The sequence below is a fragment of the Anguilla rostrata genome, unplaced genomic scaffold (genome assembly GCF_018555375.3).
Source record: "Anguilla rostrata isolate EN2019 unplaced genomic scaffold, ASM1855537v3 scaf1045, whole genome shotgun sequence".
Taxonomy (NCBI): domain Eukaryota; kingdom Metazoa; phylum Chordata; class Actinopteri; order Anguilliformes; family Anguillidae; genus Anguilla; species Anguilla rostrata.
In genome coordinates this window covers 1-21196 of record NW_026986389.1, presented here as the reverse complement: position 1 = coordinate 21196, position 21196 = coordinate 1, and the positions used below count along the sequence as shown (strand labels likewise).

At 43.3% G+C, this 21196-nt stretch overlaps 1 protein-coding gene across 5 annotated transcripts in view; it reads left to right on the top strand.

Annotated features, from left to right (window-relative positions):
* Nucleotides 1-16363, top strand: part of LOC135247037 (NACHT, LRR and PYD domains-containing protein 12-like) — a 38300-nt gene extending 21937 nt beyond the window's left edge. For 3 of the 5 annotated variants that reach the window (XM_064320341.1, XM_064320340.1, XM_064320344.1), the window contains 5 exons: nt 731-904; nt 9405-9578; nt 11054-11215; nt 11853-11899; nt 12135-16363. In XM_064320341.1, the coding sequence (XP_064176411.1) occupies nt 731-904; nt 9405-9578; nt 11054-11215; nt 11853-11899; nt 12135-12784 (1207 nt within the window). In that variant the 3' untranslated portion in view covers nt 12785-16363. The remainder of the gene's footprint in view (nt 1-730; nt 905-9404; nt 9579-11053; nt 11216-11852; nt 11900-12134) is intronic. The other 2 variants (XM_064320343.1, XM_064320342.1) reach the window with 2 other exon arrangements.
* The last annotated feature ends 4833 nt before the right edge of the window (nt 16364-21196 follow it).

The window sequence follows — 21196 nt, the reverse complement described above, 5'->3', positions numbered from 1 at the left end:
ATCTAAAAGCACCCTCCCATAGGCCTGGAAGCTAGGCCTCTTATAGAGCCCATGATTAGGTAATGGGCCACAGCTGATGTCATTGCAATGAATCACAGCTGCAGCTATACCGTCTGTAGGGCCGATGCTGCCCCCTGGTGGACAGCACCCCAATTCACTTCCTGGCATCATATGTTAAACAGGCAAGAGCTTTGAGGATATGCTGTAGGGCACTCAGAACAACTCTGGTTATTGCATTACTAATGAGATGGGAGAAATACCACTGAGGCATAGATGGGTAAAACTTGCTTTGCATAACTGGATTAAATTTAAATGATCTAGTGTAGATCACCCTACTATGCATCCTATTGAGGACTCATGGGAAGTGGACATGCAAGGGCAGAAAGAGGAGAAAAGCTCTTATTAATTGTGCAAGTATGCAATGGGGAAATCTACAATTAGAGGGGAAAAGACATGGCTCCTTCAATCTGCTGGTCTGTCATCTCCCCATGGCTTCTTCTGGATCCTGTAATAGACCTAGCTGTATTAGGAAAGAACAGAACTGACACAGAGGGCCTCTTACAGTAAGTTCAGCTGACGCACAGCTGCAGCAAGTGTGGGGCAGATATCTGCAGATCCTCAATATCACTCTTCATCACTCAACATGATTACTGTAATATTGCATATATCACATTTTACAGGATATTTTCGCAATTTAAAAATACAATAATATATTAACTCTCTTTTGCAGGCTGAACAGCTGTGGCCTCACAGAGAAGTCCTGTGAAATTGTGGCCCCTGCTCTCCTGTCATCAAACTCACCCCTGAGAGATCTGGACCTCAGCAACAATAACCTGGGAGATTCAGGAGTGAAGCTGCTCTGTGCTGGACTGATGAGTCCAAACTGTAAACTACAGACACTGGGGTGAGTAGTGCTGTGTACTGTGTGACCTTAACTAAATAGAATTAGTGATTATGGATCTGTGCAGTGAAATATAGGGTTGCCAGGTTTGTGGTTCCTGACCAGTGGTTTCAGTGGAGTCTGTAGTATCAGGTCACAGGTGATGACTGAATACTGAATGCATGATTGACATTGTAAAATATTGACCACTTCAGTATAGTAATATGTTTCACGTCTATCATAATATAACAAAAATGACATAACATAACATAATGACGAGAATAGGCCATTCAGCCCGACATGCTCGCCATCTTCCTACCTACCACTAGTGCTTGGTTTACCTACAAACTAGATAGTATCCAGCATCGTATCAAGCCCGGTCTTGACAACCCCCAGAGTTTCTGCCTCTACTACATGACATGCGCCAAGCTATTCTACACAGTGACTACTCTCTGTGTGAAAAAATACTTCCTAACGTCGGTGCGGAATTTACCTTTTGCTAATTTCCTTTTATGCCCCCTCGTCATACTAACAGAGCTGAACCTGAAGAATCTCTTGTAGTTCACTTTGTTGATCCCTTTTATGAATTTAAAAGACTCAATCAAATAACCATGAGTCTACTTTTACTAAGCTTGAAGAAGTTAAGCATCTGAAGTCTTTCCTCAAAACTTTTATCTTTCATACCAGGAACCAGTTTGGTTTCCCTTATTTCAACCTTTTCCAGATCCTCTATATCTTTCTTGTAGTACAGTCCCCAGAACCGCACACAATTCTGTAAGTGTGGTCTGACAAAGGTATTGTATAAAATAAGTATAACTTCCTTGGATTTACAGGCAGGGTTCGTACGGTCATGAAAAACCTGGAAAAGTCATTGAAATTTAAAATGCAATTTCCAGGCCCTGGAAAAGTTATGGAAAATAATATTTTTTGAAAAGTAATGGAAATATAGCTAAAGTTGCATCAAATATAATTACTAATTAATCCAATCATAAAAATAGTATATATAGTAATAAAACGTAAATTGGCACGTAACCTTCGCGGTATTTTGGTGGTGTGAGAAGTTAATTCGGTCCGGCTCAGTCTGTTTACAGGCACGCCTCTGCTGATGTAGCAGTAAACGTAGGCCCTACTGTGCCGACAATATGCCAGGGAAGTGCAGTTTCAGTAATATATCAGGGCTCGAAATTAACTTTTTTACTTGGTAGCACTGGTGCTTCCAACTTCAAAAACTTAGGAACACCCACCGAAATGTAAGGAGCACCAACAATATATGCAATAGATTTTTTATTAATAAAAAACGACAATATAACAGTACGGTTTACAAGTAACAGTTAAACTGTCACGCATAAAATGTGTCGACTCTTCAAGGAATTGCGTGTTATGCATTCAAACGACAAAGCGCTTCTCGTCACATTAATACCGCTAATTAAATCAACCGCCAGTAAACTGCATCGGAGAAATGAGCTGTTCCAACCGGGTCGCTACACAAACCGTTCCGATTCAACTTTTCAGCTTCAACAACTTTCGATAACGCTAATAAATTGAACATAACTTTTGTCTTCAGGTAACATTAGTTACACGTTAGCTCTCTGTATCGCGTGACAGTGGAGTGCAGGGAAAGGGAGTGATTGAAGGCTAATATTAACCAATTAAAAATCAACATTAAAGGTAAGAATGTCAAGCTCGCGATTGGTTAGAAGGGTCACCGTCAGCTCACAAGGGACATGCTGAGTGTACTAGCGAATGTACAGAGAAAGAGACGTTCGACTGGGAAAAAAATAAATAATTATTTGCACTCGCACAAATGCTCCCAATTGTATTTCGAGGTCGCACAGATTCAATTTCGGGAGCATATGTGACCGAAATGGTCGCAATTTCGAGCCCTGTTTGAGACATTGACAAAAATGTTAAACTATTCGAATTAAAATATGAGAGAATGTATCTAAGTGTGTCTGTCTGGTGTTTATTTGTTTTAGAGAGGCACCATATGTTTCAGATGCAGACCTAATTTTACTTGGTGTTATTTATTTATTTATTGACCTTTCAGCATTATTACAGGTTCATAAAGACAGTGGTCATTAAAAACACTTAATTATTTTGCTGTTACAATAAAACATCAATACTAAGTAGACAAAAAAATTTAAATATTGCAATTATCTAAGCTGAGATCTAATCTCGTATCCCAAATTTAAATTTAAAATCCGCTGTCATTTAGGAGTCTGCACATATAGGGGATTGGTGATCTCCTGTATCTCTCAGTTCGACATCTTGGGATGGCCAGTTGGTTTGAATTCCTTGTCTGATGACCTGTGAGCTCCTCCCTGAGGGGGGGTAGCCCGTCACTGAAGTTGGACTTTAGCAGCTTTCTGGCAAAGCCAAGACACAGTTGAGTGCGTCTCTCTGATAGAGTGCACAATCCGAGAGTGCAGAGAGCCTCTGCGTACCCTGAGTACCTCTGGTCAAGTATGATTTTACAAGCCCGTTTCCGCGTGCTTTCCAGCCTTTTAGCCTGGTCTGTAGTGAGGGAAATGTGCCAGACGGGGACTGCATACTCCAGCACCGGGCGTACGTAGCGTGTGTAGATGGAAACCAGTTCTGGGTCTCGGACACCAAATTTCTTCAGGCGACGCAGAGCAAAAAGCTTCCTGTTCGCTGAGGTCAGCATGTGGTCCACCTGACTGTCCCAATGCAAATTACTCTGGATGGTGACCCCCAGGACCTTGACAGTGTCATAGACTTCCAGGATGTTCTGGTCAATGGGGAGAGTCGGCAGGGCGGGTGGATACCTCATGTGGGTGACATGTAAAACTTTACATTTCTTTGGATTGAGTTTCATTTTGTGCTCCTCTACCCAGATATCAAGACCATTCAGGGTCTGTTGGAGGGTACAGGGTAGTTGGAGTGTCGTGTCTAGGAACCGACAGACTTCCACGCCAATCGCCAATCTGTAGAAAACAATTTCACGAGGGAAAAGACACAACAGCAGCAAGCTCTTCAGAAAGTTTAGACTTTATTGCACAGGTGCACAAAGCCGGATCAATTCAGGGGAATTGAACCTCGATTGTCAGTTTTGCATACATTTTATACACAAATTGTGCCCACAACCCCCCTTTAACACATTTCTAAAAATACCAGCCAGCTGGTCTTTTCTGGCACAGTAAGGATCTTTTTTGGCTGTGTAAGGATTTTCAGTTTCCTGCTCGTGGGTCAACCTGACTTTCTTGGCACCACAATGATTTTCGGTTCTATGATGATCTTATCGTATCAATGGTTTTCGGTTCTATGGTAATCTTATCGTAGTGGACAGTTACCCCAATATTCCCTTACTCTGTACTTTCCCACTATGCATACACGTCATTGCTTTCTGTATTTTTCTACTGTATTCAGGTTACACAGGGGTCACTGTAAAGTATTAGTCTTCTAGCACTTCTATTTGGCAATAATTTTCTCCTAAGTATGGTTTTTTTTAAGCCTTCTGCGTTTGCTTTTTTTTCTACAGTGTACACTGTGGTTTCTTGCGTTTCCATAAGCTTAGCTGCAACTACTGATATAGGTTTATTGGATTACATATTGATTATATTAGTATATAGTTATACATGTGATATATTTTTATCATGCAGCATCGAGAGTTTGGAGGAAACAGTCTGATCAACATTGATGGGAATACCTTAACTTTAACATGTGACGTCATCACACTCATGGGGAGTCTCAAAATTATCCTACAGGAGCTGTTACAATAAATAATTTTAAATCGTCCCGCTGAGATAAAGTCATTTGTTTTGGTCATGGAAATTCAGTTAAAGGTTGTGGAGAAGTCATGGAAAAGTCATTGAAAATCATTGGTGAAAAAGTGTATGAACCCTGTACAGGGCTCCAGACTAACTTTTTACATTGGATGCACTGGTGCGCTAACTTTTTCATTTAGGTGCACGAGCACATAATTTAGTTAGACCAAAATTTTCACCGCGCCTTTTTGTCAGTTCCCATACACATTGGTAGTTTCTTAACACATTATGTAAATTATTGTAAACAGGAATAAAGGGAAGATAAATGTTTTTTCTTTATTTAAATCACAGCACAAACAAGAAATGGCAATAACCTCAATTGTTTAAAAAATAAACTTAAAAAGTGCTGATGTTTAAAGTGCTTGACAAACTGAAATAAATAAATCAAACTCAACTAACTCAAATAGAAGTGTGCGCTGCTCCTGGAGGAGTACAGGGCGCGGTTTCACACACACACACTAGTGATGCGCGGATCGGCTCTGACGTCATCCGAATCCACATGTACGCATAAATCATCCACCCGCCACCCACCCCAACAAATTATTTTATCTGATTTAGAGACCCGCACCCGATCACACATTACCGCTATTTCTCATTATTTCGCAGCTGTTGCATATGACATACCCAGCACTTGACTCGTCATTCACTAAATCGCTCCCACACGGAACTTTTCTGCCCTTCCTTTTTTAAATTCTCCTTTTTTAATTTTCTCTCTGATCTTTTTTGCCTCCATTGCTGCTTAAGACAAATGGACGCCGCAATTGGCGCAACGAGAGTCTAGTCTGCTAATTCACGCCTGACGAAAAATGAAGCTTAAAATATGTTCACATTTTAGAGAATGTAATTAATATTTTCCTCATTAATGATGTATTATTTCACCCACCCGTAACCCATCCGCTATTAATCAGAATGTTAATTTTTATGACTCGGCCCACCCGATCCGCAGATTAACCGCGGTGCCCGCGGATATAACTGCGATCCGCACATCACTAATACACACATGCCTTATTTTTTTCCCCACCTGCATTCAGCGAAGAAGAATATCAGGGTCAGAGCCAATCAGAGGCAGAGTAGGGGCGAGTCTTCGCAGAATGCGGGTGGGGGAAAAAAATAACGCTACACACACACATAGACAGACCTGCTAAATATCAGGCGCACCGGTGCGACCAATGAAAATGTTTAGTCGCACTTGACAGATTTTTGGTCGCATGTGCACCCAAAATGGTCGCACTCTGGAGCCTTGATTTATACTCACTACTATCCCAGCGTCCTGTTGGCTTTTTTACTGCGACAGCACAGTGCCTAGAACCTGAAAGGTTTTGATCAACTATTACTCCCAAAATTGAGCACATTCCAAAGTCGTTCCTCCCGAAGGTGAGGCGACATGGCTCAGGAGGTAAGAGAGATTGTCTGGCAGTCGGAGGGTTGCCGGTTCAAACCCCGCCCTGGGCATGTCGAAGTGTCCTTGAGCAAGACACCTAACCCCTAACTGCTCTGGCAAATGAGAGGTAAAGTGCTTTGGATAATAGCGCTATATAAATGCAGTCCATTTACCATAAAGTAATCTAGCCTGATGTTTTTATTTCCCACATTGAGCTGTACTAAGTTTCATTTGACAGGTTTCCACGACTTCTGGATTCACTTCTGTCACATATTGCAGTCTTCATCCATCCCCATTATTCACTACCTGCTCTGCACTCTAATGAAATCCATACTTATACTATAGCTACCGTGGTTACTGCATTACCGCGGAAACGCAATCACGTGTTGACGACAGGGAAACTTAATGCTACAGGGCATAGGTGGCTTCCTGCCCTAGCCACGTACGATTTTGAAGTCAAATATCGCCCTGAGAAGGTCAATGTTGAGGCTGATTTGCTTTCCCGAAACTGGACACTGAGACGTGGAGAAACCTTTCACAGGGTGATGTGAAGGCGATTTGTGGTCGTGTGCATGTGCAGGAGTCTAGTGACAGTGATGTGTACTTGGCAGACAAACTAGGTGTTCCAGCAGAAGGTGTTCCTGAGCTGTATGCTTTTGCAACTCTTCTCAATTTGGTTAGCTAGAACAGTTCACCTGAGAAGACTTGCGAAAAGCGCAGCTAGAGGACAGTGTTCTCAGAGTAGTTAGAGAGGCTTTGAACAAAGGTCAGTGGCCGGCAAACTAGAGCTTTGAGGATATGCTGTAGGGTACTCAGAACAACTCCAGTTATTGCATTACTAATGAGATGGGAGAAACACCACTGAGGCATAGATGGATAAAACTTGCTTCGCGTAAGTGTATTAAGTTTAAATGATCTAGTGTAGATCACCCTGCTAAGCATCCTATTGAGAACTCATGGGAAGTGGACATGCATGGGATTAATTGTTAATTAATTGTGCTGCAACATGACGAACAGACAAACCAACTAATAAATAACTCTCCAGTGTTTCCTCAGGCAGTTTGTGAGAAGGGCATCCAATTGATCTGGCGTAATCTGAATTATGGAGTGAAACATTCAGGCGAAGAGCCACTTCCTCCAAATGGCTGAACACTACAGGGTCAATCTCTGTGATGCAGCTACCTGGAACAAACTGTCAAGGCATCCACACAAAAGAGCACATAATGATGACTAGCATTTTCAGCTAGGTCAGCCAGGCTCAAGCCTCTGGCTATCTCTTGCCTGTATAGGAAACAACAGTTTTCCTATTTGGCTCAATTCTGAAAATATAACTAGAACTAGATTAATCATTTTTAATACAAACCATTCACACCTACATCCTAATTTTGATTTAATACCATAATGGAATTTCTGGGACGTGCTATTCAGAAACTGACATGGCGAGCTAACCTAAGTTTTAATACCTTTAAAGGTTCACACAAAGTAAGGTAACTCAATACAGTTTGATGTTTTAGGATACAAACACTGTTTCTAATCTATCTATTGATTACATTTAAATGTTTTTCATAGCCTATTGCCAACTGGTGAAAACTTATCACGATACTGTACATTTGTAGTGTAGTCAGGTTATCCACTAGGTGGAGCCCTAGGCTTTTCGAAACAGGATATGCCAACCAATGTAAGATGTCAGTGAGGTAGTGGGGTAGCTTGTTCAGGAGATTGAGTGCAGCCGTGCTGTATGTATGCCACAGTTCTTTAAGCTCCAAAGTAAAGTTTATCATAAACTCTTCTATGTGGTCCTGTTCTTTTCCCTTCTCAAGTTATCCCAGCATTATTCTGCAGTTCCCGTTGAATGTCTTCCCTTTTCGATCCTGTTATGTTCCCTTGCTCTGTGAGTCTGCGTGCATGTCTTAATCCTGCAGGTGGAGCTGATTGCTCTATCAAAAATATGCAATCTGTTAGTCACGAAAAGACTGTTTACGATTACATACATTTGGATCTTTGATATGCACACACATTACAGCACCCAAAAAATACTTATGGTAAAACAATGTGCTTACATATCACCAAAACAAACTTTTATTTGGCAATATCTCCCAAAATGTTTATCAAAATCTCTTGCCTTTCGTTGGAGAGAAAGCAAGGGTCATTCTGAGTTTTTATCCTGAAATACGTCACTCAAGCTGCACTACCTAACCAAAAAAATAAAATCTGTGTTACGTGGTGCCCTGCTCTGCCCTACTAATGTAAATGTGGTAAAAAGCAACCGGTGTTGAAGCAAGGCATATACAGTGAATCTACGTACTCTGGTATCGATCAACCAATTGAAATATTGTGACACTATGACATATTTTCATTGACAGCCCCCTCATTAACATATGGATGAAAAAATACAGAAATAAATACAGAAATATATATATATACAGGCATAAATTAATCAAAACATAAATAAGGATATAAATATATACAGAAATAAATGAATCAAGCAATAAATAAATATGGAAATGAACATCCACAGAAATGAATGAATCAAGAAATAAATATGGAAATAAATGCAAATACCCATTTGTCAGATTTTGTCTATTAATTTATTTGTCCATTCATTAATTTTTACATTTTCTTGCTTTTGTATTTATTTATTTATACATTAATTCATTTGAGTCATTTATTTATTTATTATTTTTACATTTTTGGTCCTCCATATACCTGTAGTACCAGTCAATGGCAATAATCAGTTGTGGTGTTTCTCTGCAGCCAGCAGATGGCGCTGCAGTGTATTTAATTTGCCGCCTTGGTTACATTATTAGATGAAGATTGAATGTTTTTAAAATATAAAGATGTTTGTAGACTGAAGGTGAGGTAAAGTACACCATAGTGATCATACTAGTGCAGTTTCTTGTGTTAGCAAATGAAATATGTTTGCAATCATGTTGTTTGCCATGTGATATCATCGCAACATGGAACAGTTTTGTTAATGAAATCCTTGCAGGAAGCCCCCAACCTTGAGTTGAATTGGCTCCTTATTTTTAGTTATTTTTTGTTAATTGAGCCAAGTAATAACCTTTTTTTGTGGATTAGTCAGAATACTTTATGAACATAATTCATATAAACTCTTCCTGTTTTTGTGTGTACTGTGTACATCCCAGGAATGCCCGTACTGTACAAATAGGAAATTCCACATTTATCTGCTGCCAAGGTGCACAGTGTGACAATTAGCAGTGAATTTCAATTGTGTGTGTTTGTGTGTGGTTGTATGTGTGTGTGTGTGTGTCTGTGTGGTGTGTGTGTGTGTGTGCGCATGTGTGTTGTGTGTTTGTGTGTGTGTGTGTGTGTGTGTGTGTGTGTGGTCTCTCCACAGGCTGGGTTGGTGTAATCTCACAGATGGCTGCTGTGATGTTCTGGCCTCAGTCCTGCGCTCTCCTCACTCAGAGCTGAGAGATCTGGAGCTCAGAGACAATGAGCTGCAGGATTCAGGAGTGAGAGCGCTCTCTGCTGGACTGGAGGACCCACACTGTAAAGTGCAGAGACTGGGGTGAGTACAAACACAAACCCCTTCAATCAAAAAGGGTTCCAATGTGACACAATACAGCACTAATGTTAATAATGACTAAATATAGCACTGATATTACTAATGTTTTTAATGTTAAAATAGACAAGAGAGTTATTTTTCTTCACTAAAATAAAGCAACATTTTCCTGTTCTTCCTCTTGGTAGAAACACATTTTAAATCTGACATCAGTTGGAATAAACATATTTTTGGGAAGCGTCAAATCGTTTCTATTCATACATTCTTCAAAATTATGAAAATTAATTGAATCTGTTCAAATTTAGTTTAACTGGTCATTTTCTTAAAGAGGCATGATTAATTCCAGAGCCCTGTTATTTTATATTGAGCTGTAGATGGGGTTTGACACACATCCCTGTTAGTTTATATTAATGTGCTGTAAGGTGTGTAACACACTGCTATGTGTTTGACACACACAGCCCTGTTAGTTTATATTAATGTGTGTAAGGTGTGTAACACACTGCTATGTGTTTGACACACACAGCCCTGTTAGTTTATATTAATGTGCTGTAAGGTGTGTAACACACTGCTATGTGTTTGACACACACAGCCCTGTTAGTTTATATTAATGTGTGTAAGGTGTGTAACACACTGCTATGTATCTGACACACACAGCCCTGTTAGTTTATTTTAATGTGTGTAAGGTGTATAACACACTGCTGTGTGTTTGATACACACAGCCCTGTTAGTTTGTATTAATGTGTGTAAGGTGTGTAACACACTGCTATGTGTTTGACACACACAGCCCTGTCAGTTTATATTAATGCGTGTAAGGTGTGTGACACACTGATATGTGTTTTGAGACACACAGCCCTGTTAGTTCATTTTAATGTGTGTAAGGTGTGTAACACACTGATATGTGTTTGACACACACAGCCCTGTTGGTTTATATTATTGTGTGTAAGGTGTGTAACACTCTGCTATGTGTTTGACACACACAGCTCTGTTAGTTTATATTAATGTGTGTAAGGTGTGTAACACTGCTATGTGTTTGACACACACAGCCCTGTTGGTTTATATTATTGTGTGTAAGGTGTGTAACACTCTGCTATGTGTTTAACACACACAGCCCTGTTAGTTTATATTAATGTGTGTAAGGTGTGTAACACACTGCTATGTGTTTGACACACACAGCTCTGTTAGTTTATATTAATGTGTGTAAGTTGTGTAACACACTGCTATGTGTTTGACACACATAGCCCTGTTAGTTTATATTAGTGTGCTGTAAAGTAGCGCACTGCTGTGTGTTTGACACACACAGGCCTGTTAGTTTATATTAATGTGCTGTAAGGTGTGTAACACACTGCTATGCGTTTGACACACACAGCCCTGTTAGTTTATATTAATGTGTGTAAGGTGTGTAACACACTGCTATGTGTTTGACACACACAGCCCTGTTAGTTTATATTAATGCATGTAAGGTGTGTGTGTCCTCTCTGCAGGCTGTCAGGCTGCAGAGTCACACAGAGAGGCTGTGATTCTCTGGCTTCATCTCTGTGTTCAAACCCCTCACACCTGAGAGAGCTGGACCTGAGATACAATCACCCAGGAGACTCAGGAGTGAGAGCGCTGTCAGCTGCTAAACTGGACACACTCACACTGCTGTAAGTACAGAGAGTTTCCACAATGCTCCTCACACACACACACACACACACACACACATACACACACCTGAGAGAGCTGGACCTGAGACACAATCACCCAGGATACTCAGGAGTGAGAGTGTTGTCTGCTGCTAAACTGGACACACTCACACTGCTGTAAGTACAGAGAGTTTCCATAGTGCACCTCACACACACACACAAAAGGAGTTCGATGGGGGCATGGAGGGCACTGTACAAACCAGCGTTACTCAAGAGAGTTGGGGATCTCCTGTGGAGGGTGCTGCATGGGATCACTGCAGTAAATAAGATGTGGCTGTTGTAGTTAGGGGTTTGATCAGGGACACAGTGATGGTGGAGTTTCAGTATTACAAAGCAACGGAGAACCTGAATGTGTTTCAGAGTGTGTGTGTTATAAGGGTGTTTTACGTTTAGTGGAGGGAGGGGAGCTATTTTTGTACATGGAACAGGGTGAGTGAATGGAATAAGTTTCCTTTCTGACAGATTTGTGTTTTTTTCATATGATCATGGTTTTGTGTTTTATTGTGCCTTTGTTTTTATATATGTGATGTCATTGGTGTGTTAAGAGTGGAAATAAAGGATGGTTAAAATTCAGAATTCTGTTCTGCTGTTCTTACAGTGTGGACCATGGAGGAGAGAACAGGACCAAACCAGGACCCAGGAAATGTGAGTCTGTATCGACAGAACACTTTGCATAGATACACACTGTGTGTGTGTGTGTGTGTGTGTGTGTGTGAGAGAAAGAGAGACTTCTCTCTTACACACACAAACACACAAACAGAAACACACATGTACACAAACACATACACAGAGGTACTATGACAATCCTTTCTCTCTCACACACATAATAAGGTGAATATTAATAGTGATAATTAATCTCATTAATGTCTCTGGTGTGCAGACGGCTGTCAGCTCACACTGGATCGAAACACAGCGCACAGATTCCTGTCTCTGTCTGAGGGGAACAGGAGGGTGACAGACACACCGGGGAGATGGGAGCCATATCCTGATCATCCAGAGAGATTTGAGGGCTGGCCCCAGGTTGTGTGCAGAGAGAGTGTGTGTGAGCGCTGTTACTGGGAGGCTGAGTTCAGTGTGTCTGAGAGGGACGGATGGGTTGATATAGCAGTGACAGATAAAGGAATCAGCAGGAAAGGAGGGGGTCATGACTGTGAGTTTGGAGGGAATAAAAACTCCTGGAGTCTGAGCTGCTTTAAGCACGGTGACTCTGATAAACTCAGATACTCTGGTAAACTCAGTCACTCTGTCAGGCACAATAAGAACGAAACACACATACCTGCCCTCACCTCCCCCTACCGCAGAGCAGGAGTGTGTGATGATGATGATAATGATGATGGTAGAGGAGTGTGTGTGTACAGGGTAGGAGTGTGTGTTGACCGTCCGGCCGGCACTCTGTCCTTCTACAGCGTCTCTGACTCTGACACACTGACCCTCCTGCACAGATTCCACACACACTTCACTCAACACAAACCCCTCTGTGCTGGATTTTATGTGGAGTACTCCTCAGTATCCCTCTGCCAACTGGAGTAGAGACACACACACGCGCACACACACGTGCGCATACACACTCGCCTTACCAGTGCAATTTCAGCTGTGCCCAATATTATATATATATATATATATAACCTCAGTACAGCCTAACCCCTGTACATAAGAGTATTATCTTTTAGCAGTTCAGGTTAAGCACTTGCTGTCTAAATGTGATTTTTTTTACATTTTAATACATTCATATTGCAAATGTTCAAGGTGTGTTTATGTCCTTTTGATTATTAAAACATTAATATAACATTGAGAGTAATAATGCCAAAAGATGGCAGGGTAAAATGTTTTTGAAGTAATAATTCTATCTCCTGTATCTGCATCTTTTTTAAAAGAATCCAGTGGCAAACTCCTCCACTTAAATGTGCATTTTACTAGTTTTTACAGTTGCTTTCATTCATTTTCACAAGAGTTCCAATGTGCAAATTTCTGTGGGCAAATGCAGCTGATAGGGAGAATGCAGAATGATCACTGCAGTGTACTTATTTCCTTTCATTACTGTAAACAATGATGGATTGAGTTTCCTTATTAATTCTTTTAGGATTTTTTTTTTTTTTTTGCTTTAATTTTCAGTATTTTCAGACAATAATATGCAATGATTAAACCTGAATTATTAAAATATCAAATGCTTTGCTGTTGTGATTTATTATTGTGTGATGTATTGAACTCCTGTGACACAGTAGTACTTATTTCATATTCTGCATGGGATTATGTTTGGGCTCAATTTGAGTAGATCAGCATGGGGCTAAAATCTGCAGGTGAAGCAATGACATTCATCTACAGTAGTGGAAATAAAATCCATTATAAGAGAAATTGTGTAGTGTCTGATGAATGCTTGCTTCTGTTGCTGTAGTGTAACCACAACTCAATACATTTTGAAAAGGCACTGCTTGTCTATTGAGCTGGTATGTTTATGTTACCTCTCAAAGAAATGGTTTTCCTGTAGGTTTGAACCTGGATCTGCTGCACATCAGTTGAATGGATTAGACCACTAAGCCAAAACCAGGGCAGAAGTGTGGTTTGCATGACATCCAGTCTCTGAGATGTTCCTTTGACCCTACAATTTTTCTCATTTTTTCAGATGCATTTCTGATATCTGCAGTCACACATTACAAATGCATTACAGTATGTTATGATTGCTTTGGCTCAATGTGGAAAACTCAATTTGCCAAACTGACCCTAAGACACAAAATTCTTACCCTAAGACACTAATTGCAGTACCTACCCACAACGTGCACAACTCTAAATCACACTCAGTTTTCACAATACAGTCGTCTCGTATTAGTACAATATTCCAATGCGTATTGCTAGACATGCAGATTGTGAAATGAAGTCAAGATGTTTGCAATTCTGTCTCATCACTTACATACTTTGAACATACTTTGTCATTGATTTATAAATATACCAGTATATCCTGGGCTTTCACTGATGGTTTAATTGTGGTACATATAGCAGTGGCCTGATATGCATTCTATGTTTGCAGTTTGCTTCTACCTGACTGCTTCCTCCCAGCAGAGAAACAAAGGGACACAACCCCCCAGCAGAGAAACAGAGGGGCACAACCCCCCCCCCCAGCAGGGAAACAGAGGGGCACAACCCCCCCCAGCAGAGAAACAGAGGGACACAACCCCCCAGCAGGGAAACAGAGGGACACAACCCCCCAGCAGAGAAACAGAGGGACACAACCCCCCAGCAGGGAAACAGAGGGACACAACCCCCCAGCAGAGAAACAGAGGGACACAACCCCCCAGCAGTGAAACAGAGGGACACAGAAGACTCTGGGTCATCCCACCATGGACAGCGCAGGAGAGGTAGCAGGTTTTAGCAGTTTGCTAAGGTGGTCTGGGAGGATGGACAGCGTGGGAAAGTGTGGAGGACTGATCGCTCAGTGGGTCAGACTGGTGGAAGATACCACAAGCCAGGCTTAGCTTCCTGATCAGGGCCAATTATGACACCCTGCTCCTTATATGGAGACGTGGTCTACTCGGGTGAAGGTGGTGCTCCTTATATGGAGACGTGGTCCACTCGGGCGAAGGTGGTGCTCCTTATATGGAGACGTGGTCCACTCGGGCGAAGGTGGTGCTCCTTATATGGAGACGTGGTCCTCTTGGGTGAAGGTGGTGCTCCTTATATGGAGACGTGGTCCACTCGGGCGAAGGTGGTGCTCCTTATATGTGTCGGGTTTTGCGGGTGAGGACCCAGGTGCGGAGTGAGAAAAACCTCAGGTTGCATCAAAACAGAAATTCAAACCAAGACTTTAATATAAAAAAAGGAAAACAGAACAAAGAGCCACGAGGGGCATATAACAAAAACTAAAAAATACAAAAAAAACTTCTGGACAAAACAGAACTTCACAAAGTACAGAAAACAAATGGCAGAAGCACAGGCAGAGACAAAGGCAGAAACGCACAGAAACACACAGGTGGAAACACAAGCAGGTCAAAACACAGGCAGGCAGAAACACACATGAAACGCAAGGAAACAGCACCCGAGTCAGGGAACAAAGAACTTAAATAGACAAGGGTAACAAGACATAGGTGAACTCAAAGAACAATCAAACCAGAAAGGGAGGGGATGACAAGACACTGGTGGGAACAATAGAATAATGAAAACCAATAATACAATTAACACAGGAAGGGAGAACGAACTGAAACACAAAACTGAAGTGCCGCCATCTGGCGGCCAAAAGGGGAAAAACAGAAACAGAAAAAGCAGAACCATGACAATATGGACACGTGGTCTACTCGGGCGAAGGTGATGCTCCTTATATGGAGACGTGTTCTACTCGGGCGAAGGTGGTGCTCCTTATATGGAAACGTGTTCTACTTGGGCGAAGGTGGTGCTCCTTATATGGAGATGTGGTCCTCTCGGGTGAAGGTGGTGCTCCTTATGGAGCTCACCCTCCCATGGGAGGAGGGGGCAGAAGCAGCCTATGAGCGGAAACGCCTGAAGTACTCCGACCTGGCAGCGGAGTGTGAGAGTGTAAGGAGTGTAAGGAGGTCGGTTAGAGAGCGACAGTATATCCAGTGGAGGTGGGACGCTGGGGGTTTACCCGCCAGTCAGTGCTCTACCTTCTGGAGAACACGGGCATGGCAGGGGCAAGGCTGAGGAGGGCAGCTAGAGGGCTGGCCGAGGAAGCAGAGAAGGGGGGCTGGCGCAGAGGGGGGGAGGGAGAGTCGGAAAATACCCACTGCACCCAAAACAAGCAGAGGGTGGCAGCTGGCCATCTGGATCAGTTTGAGCCTCTTTGTGTCCCTGGAGTAGAGGCTCCCAGCCCAGCACACACAGGTGTAGAACAGGACACCGGCCACAATGATCTGGTAGAACATGGCCAGCATCCTGCTACACACACCGAAGGAGCGTAGCCTCCCCAGAAAGAAAAGCCTTCAGTCTAGTAGGGCCTCCAAAGACACAAACCACAGTATCAAACCATCTATATATATGATCAGGTGAACATGGTGTATATGTGTTTGTGTGTGTGTGCATATTGTGCATGTGCGTGCGTGTGTGTGTATTGATGCGCTGTGTACGTGCTCTGTGTGTACAATAAAAATGAGCATCTTCAGTGCATCAACCAGTGCAGTGTTTCTTTGAAATTACACCCCCATCCTCATGCTAAATGGAATTTAATAAAACCATTATGTGCCGTGGCAGGAGCTTGAAATAGTCGAAAATATCAGAGTATTTACTTTTGCTATCAGACCTGTGGGCTGTATTGGAATACTGGAAACACAAAGTGGATGCTTTCCGCCATCCGGTGGTCTTGTGACGCTACTACAAGGGACTGAACTCCAGAGGGTGAGACTCAAGGCAGAAGTTGGGAGTTTCTAAAACGTTGACTGCTTACTCCGGTTCCCTCTGTCTAATATAACATTTTTTGTAAAGATCTGAAACTAGGCCCTAATATAGGAAATCAGAATGGGGGAAAATATTTTTCATGGCACTGTACATGAGGTAGACAGGTTTCCTTTAACAGGCTTTAATATAAGGGGCACCAGGGAGACACACACTACACAGCCTGCAGAGGAATTCTCAGAAGTTTGCTAATGCCACACACCAGTATGGAGTATATTATCTTAACAGGAGCGAGTAACTTTGTCTGAGTAACTTTTTCTCTGTTGTAATTACATCAAACCATGTGACAGAGCCACAGCCATGACATGACCTTATGTTTAGTCTTAAGGCTTTCCTTTAAAAAAAAATCAGCTTTGGTATGATAACAAGCCTACACATTAATGGATTATTTTACTCTGCTTGGATGAGAAAAATAAACATTTACCAATTTTTCAGCTTGTGCGCATGTATATTTTGTAATGGAATAAAGCACAAAAGCTGTTTTTCATGCCGGAGGAAGACCTTTCATAAGCAGCTCTGACATGCAGTCATATGAGCGCCCAAGGGGGGTCGCTAGAGAGCGATGAAACGCAGATCCCTGTCTGACTGAACCCTCCCGTACCCTGGGCAACACAGACACCAATCGTGCATCGCCCTGTGGAGCTACCGGCCACAGTCGGCACTGGCACGGTCCGGATTCGACCCATGCACCTCAGCATGGGGCCTTAACCGAATGAGCCATCCAGCAGCCCCAAGCCTAATTTCAATAAAATTACACTTTACCAGCATCTTGTTATGTTTCTGTTGTCACTTCACTTTTCAGTTGACTATCTGCTTTTCTCCTGCACAATCTTTGTTTCGGTTTTGTAGTATGGGCGTGGTTTTCTCTTTCTCTCTCTCTCCCCTCAGCTGATCACTCTCACCTGTTCTGGCCACATTCTCACGCACTGGCTAATCACTCATTTCATTCACCTGTTCCCTGTTTGCATGTTCACGCTCCGTTCAATTATCTCCCATTTCACTCACCTGGTTCTTTTGGTATACATTCTCTGTTTCCCTGTTCTTCCTTGCCAGATTGTGCCTCCTGTTTACAGTGCCTTTCCAGCGTTTACCTCTCGTTAGTCTGACTCGTGTTTTGATCTTTCCTGTTTACCCGACCACTGATTTTTTGCCTGCCGACTTTGTTTTGCTGATTTCCTGTTCTGACCTCCGCCTGTTTAACGACTTCGATTTTTGTCTTCCGATTCTGTACTTCTGCCCCGGTGGACTTTTCTGGTTTTTGATCTTTGCACGAACTGACTACGAGACTGCCTGCTGTATTGTGTGCCTTTTGAATTAAACATCTCCTTCGGGAGTTTCGACACTCAGTTGTACAAGTCTGCATTTGGGTCCACCACACCCCAACCCGTGACAGAACAATCTGGCCAGTATGGACCCAGCGGACCCAGAGCACCTGCGCAACCCCTCGCCAGCCAAGGCGCACTCGTGGGCGGCACGAGCAAGCCCTCCGTGAGATCCGGTATCGCTGACAGCACTCGCTGGTCAAGATCTGCAGCTGACCACCCGCCTCCGGCTCCCGCTCCCGAAGCCCGCGGCTCCTCCGACCGGTCCAGCTCTACCCACGCAGCCCTCCTGCCCAGGGAGCCGCACATTCCTGCTCCGGAGCGCTACGCTGGAGACTTGGGAAGTGCAAGGCGTTTCTAATGCAGTGGTTCGCCTGACCTTCAACCAGCAACCCACCACTTACAACAACGATGGGAAAAAGTTTCTTGCATGTGGGGCTGCTGAAAGGATCTGCATTAGACTGGGCCACGCAGTTTGGGAGAGCCAACCTCCTACAAACTTCACCTGCTCCAGTTTCGTTGCAGAAATGCGAGAAGTCTTTGATCGCCCCGTTTGGGGGAGGGGGACTATAATCCACGCTGCTGCCGTGCGCCAGGGCCGCGCAGCTCGGCGGCATTTTCAGCTAGTTCCGGACTATCGCTGCGAATCAGGATGGAACGACACTGCACTCCGGGGGTCTTCAGAGCGGGTTGTCGAGGCTTTGAAGGATGAATGGCTGCAAGAGACGATCCCGACAACCTCGATGCCCTGATCGCGTGCTGGCCATCAAGTGGACAACCGCCTCGTGAAGCGCCGCAGAGAGACGGCCAGACGCCAACCCTCAGCGAGCCCTTCAGCGGCCAGACGGCCAGCGCCAACCCTCAGCGAGCCCTCAGCGGCCAGACGGCCAGACGCCACCCTCAGCGAGCCCTTCAGCGGCCAGAGGCCAGACGCCAACCTCAGCGACCCTTCAGCGGCCAGACGGCCAGACACCAACCCTCAGCGAGCCTTTCAGCGAAATTCAGTTCCAGCCCCGGGTCCCGGCACCAGTGTACCCCCGAGTTCGACCGCGCCCGCGCCCAGCGAAGAGCCAGTGCAGCTTGGAAGAGCCCGCCTCGCATAACGGAGCGTATGCGGAATCAGGACGGACTTCGCATTTACTGGCCAAAACGGTCAGTATTATCCTCCTGTCCTATTCGGCAAAAAGACATTAGAGTGGGGACCCTGGTGAGCCGTACCACTTCCCCTTCTACCGCCCAGTCTGGCCTACTGCTCGATGCCACACTGGTTCAGGACCAACAACCCCTCAGGCTACAGGCGTTGGTCGACTCTTGGCGCCACAAGAATTTCCTGGACGTCGAAACTGGTCGCTCATTTTTTGCCTGCCCGACTTGTTTTGCTCATTCCTGTTGCCTTCCGATTCTGTACTTTTGCCCCGGTGGATTTTTCTGGTTTTTGATCTTTGCACAAACTAACTATGAGACTGCCTGCTGCATCGTGTACCTTTTGAAAGTACGCAATTGTCCAAGTCTGCATTTGGGTCCACCACACCCGCAACCCGTGACACATCTATAAGAAATGGCTAACTACCATACAAAATGCCAAATAATCTCTGAATTGATAGGAACCACTCAAAGCAGGTACATGAGGCAGACAGGAAATCATCAGGTCAGACGACATGTTCCCACTGTAACAGAATTTTGTACAATATGCACCAGGGAAATACCCACTACACAGCATGCAGTGGCATTCTCCAAAGACTCACTAAGTTATCTCAGTCTCAATAGTAGTTTATGAGCATCACATTGCATATGGTCACATCTCACAGGCAGGAAGGCTCTGTCTGTGGTCACACACGCATGTTACATCAGTAATTAGGCATCTCAGCACACAACACAACAGCACAGTATAGTCCTGGGAAGGGCGGTATATCACCCATGGTGGGTGCCAGAGCGTTTCGGGTCCTCTCAGGAGTGCACTCGGGCGGCCCTGAGCTGCATTCCATCCTCCCGAGCTCTCCAATCGCTCCTCCCTCATCGCCATGGTAACTGGAATGTGGAGACTGGGACAAGGCTGAGGCCTAGGCAGAAGTGGCCAGGAGTGCATACAGAAATACAGAAACATACACTTCCCTTCACTACCTTAAGCCTCCAAGCAGCTGTACACCGCAGAACACAGTCTGAAGTGCATTAATCACTGCAGGTTTGCCACTGAATCTACAGGAACTGAGGCAGAGCAGTGAAAGAATGGGCAGTGATTCACTATGTGCGCTCATATAGACATGAAAACTGTTTCTCTGATCGATCAAACATTGTCTGAATTATTTGTAAAACCTTTTAGTTTACAGCCATATCTGCTGCAATTACTCAGGCATAAGTACACTTATGTAGTTGTGGAAATGACGAGTTTTGGTCTGATGGGCACTTCCTCACTTGAACCAGAATCCACTGTTTGGGCTGTTCACAAAGGCCGATAACAATAAGCACAGCAAGTACACGAAGCTGTAACGTTCTGAGAGTTCTGAGAGCTAGCCTTGTAATAACTTGTCACTAGATGGGTTACAGTAGCTTTCTCTGGTCAGAGCGTCACAGGCATCAGCATGAAGGTTGGCTTTTTGTGGATTACTTTTGCTCTACGAGTATCATCAAATTGTCATTGTTGTAGACATCATAAATGGTTGCATGATTTCAGCAAGAACAGGGACCCTGATGTTTCTTATTTTTAAGGGACCTTCTATGTTGTGTAAAATTATGGATTCAGTGTTGGCTTTATTTTTTTTTTTTACCTAAACAATTTTTATAAGGAAAATATAACAAAAGCAAATGAGGAAGCATCCATCGAAAGGCAAATCAACACTCAAGAGAAGTAAAAATCATCTTTTTAAAAAATGAAAAAAAAACAAGCAAACAGAAAAGAAAACAAAAAATAGAATAATAATAATGACAGCATTGCTAAAAAAAAACTAAAAAAAAAACAACAACAGGGGCTGAGAGCGAGAAAAAAAAGATCATTTAAAGAAAGAGAGAGAGAGAGAGAGAGAGAGAGAGAGAGAGACTTTTTTTGACTTTTAAAACCCCGTTTATTATTAATCACACAGTCTTAATCATTTTGCAGCCTCAAAAACAAAACCCCAACCAAACAGAAAAAAAGAAACCAACTCCAGTCCCACACACAGAAAACACTTAAAACTAACACCACTATCCCCATGTCTCCTATTCACACCTTCAATTCTAGTGTATTGCCCAC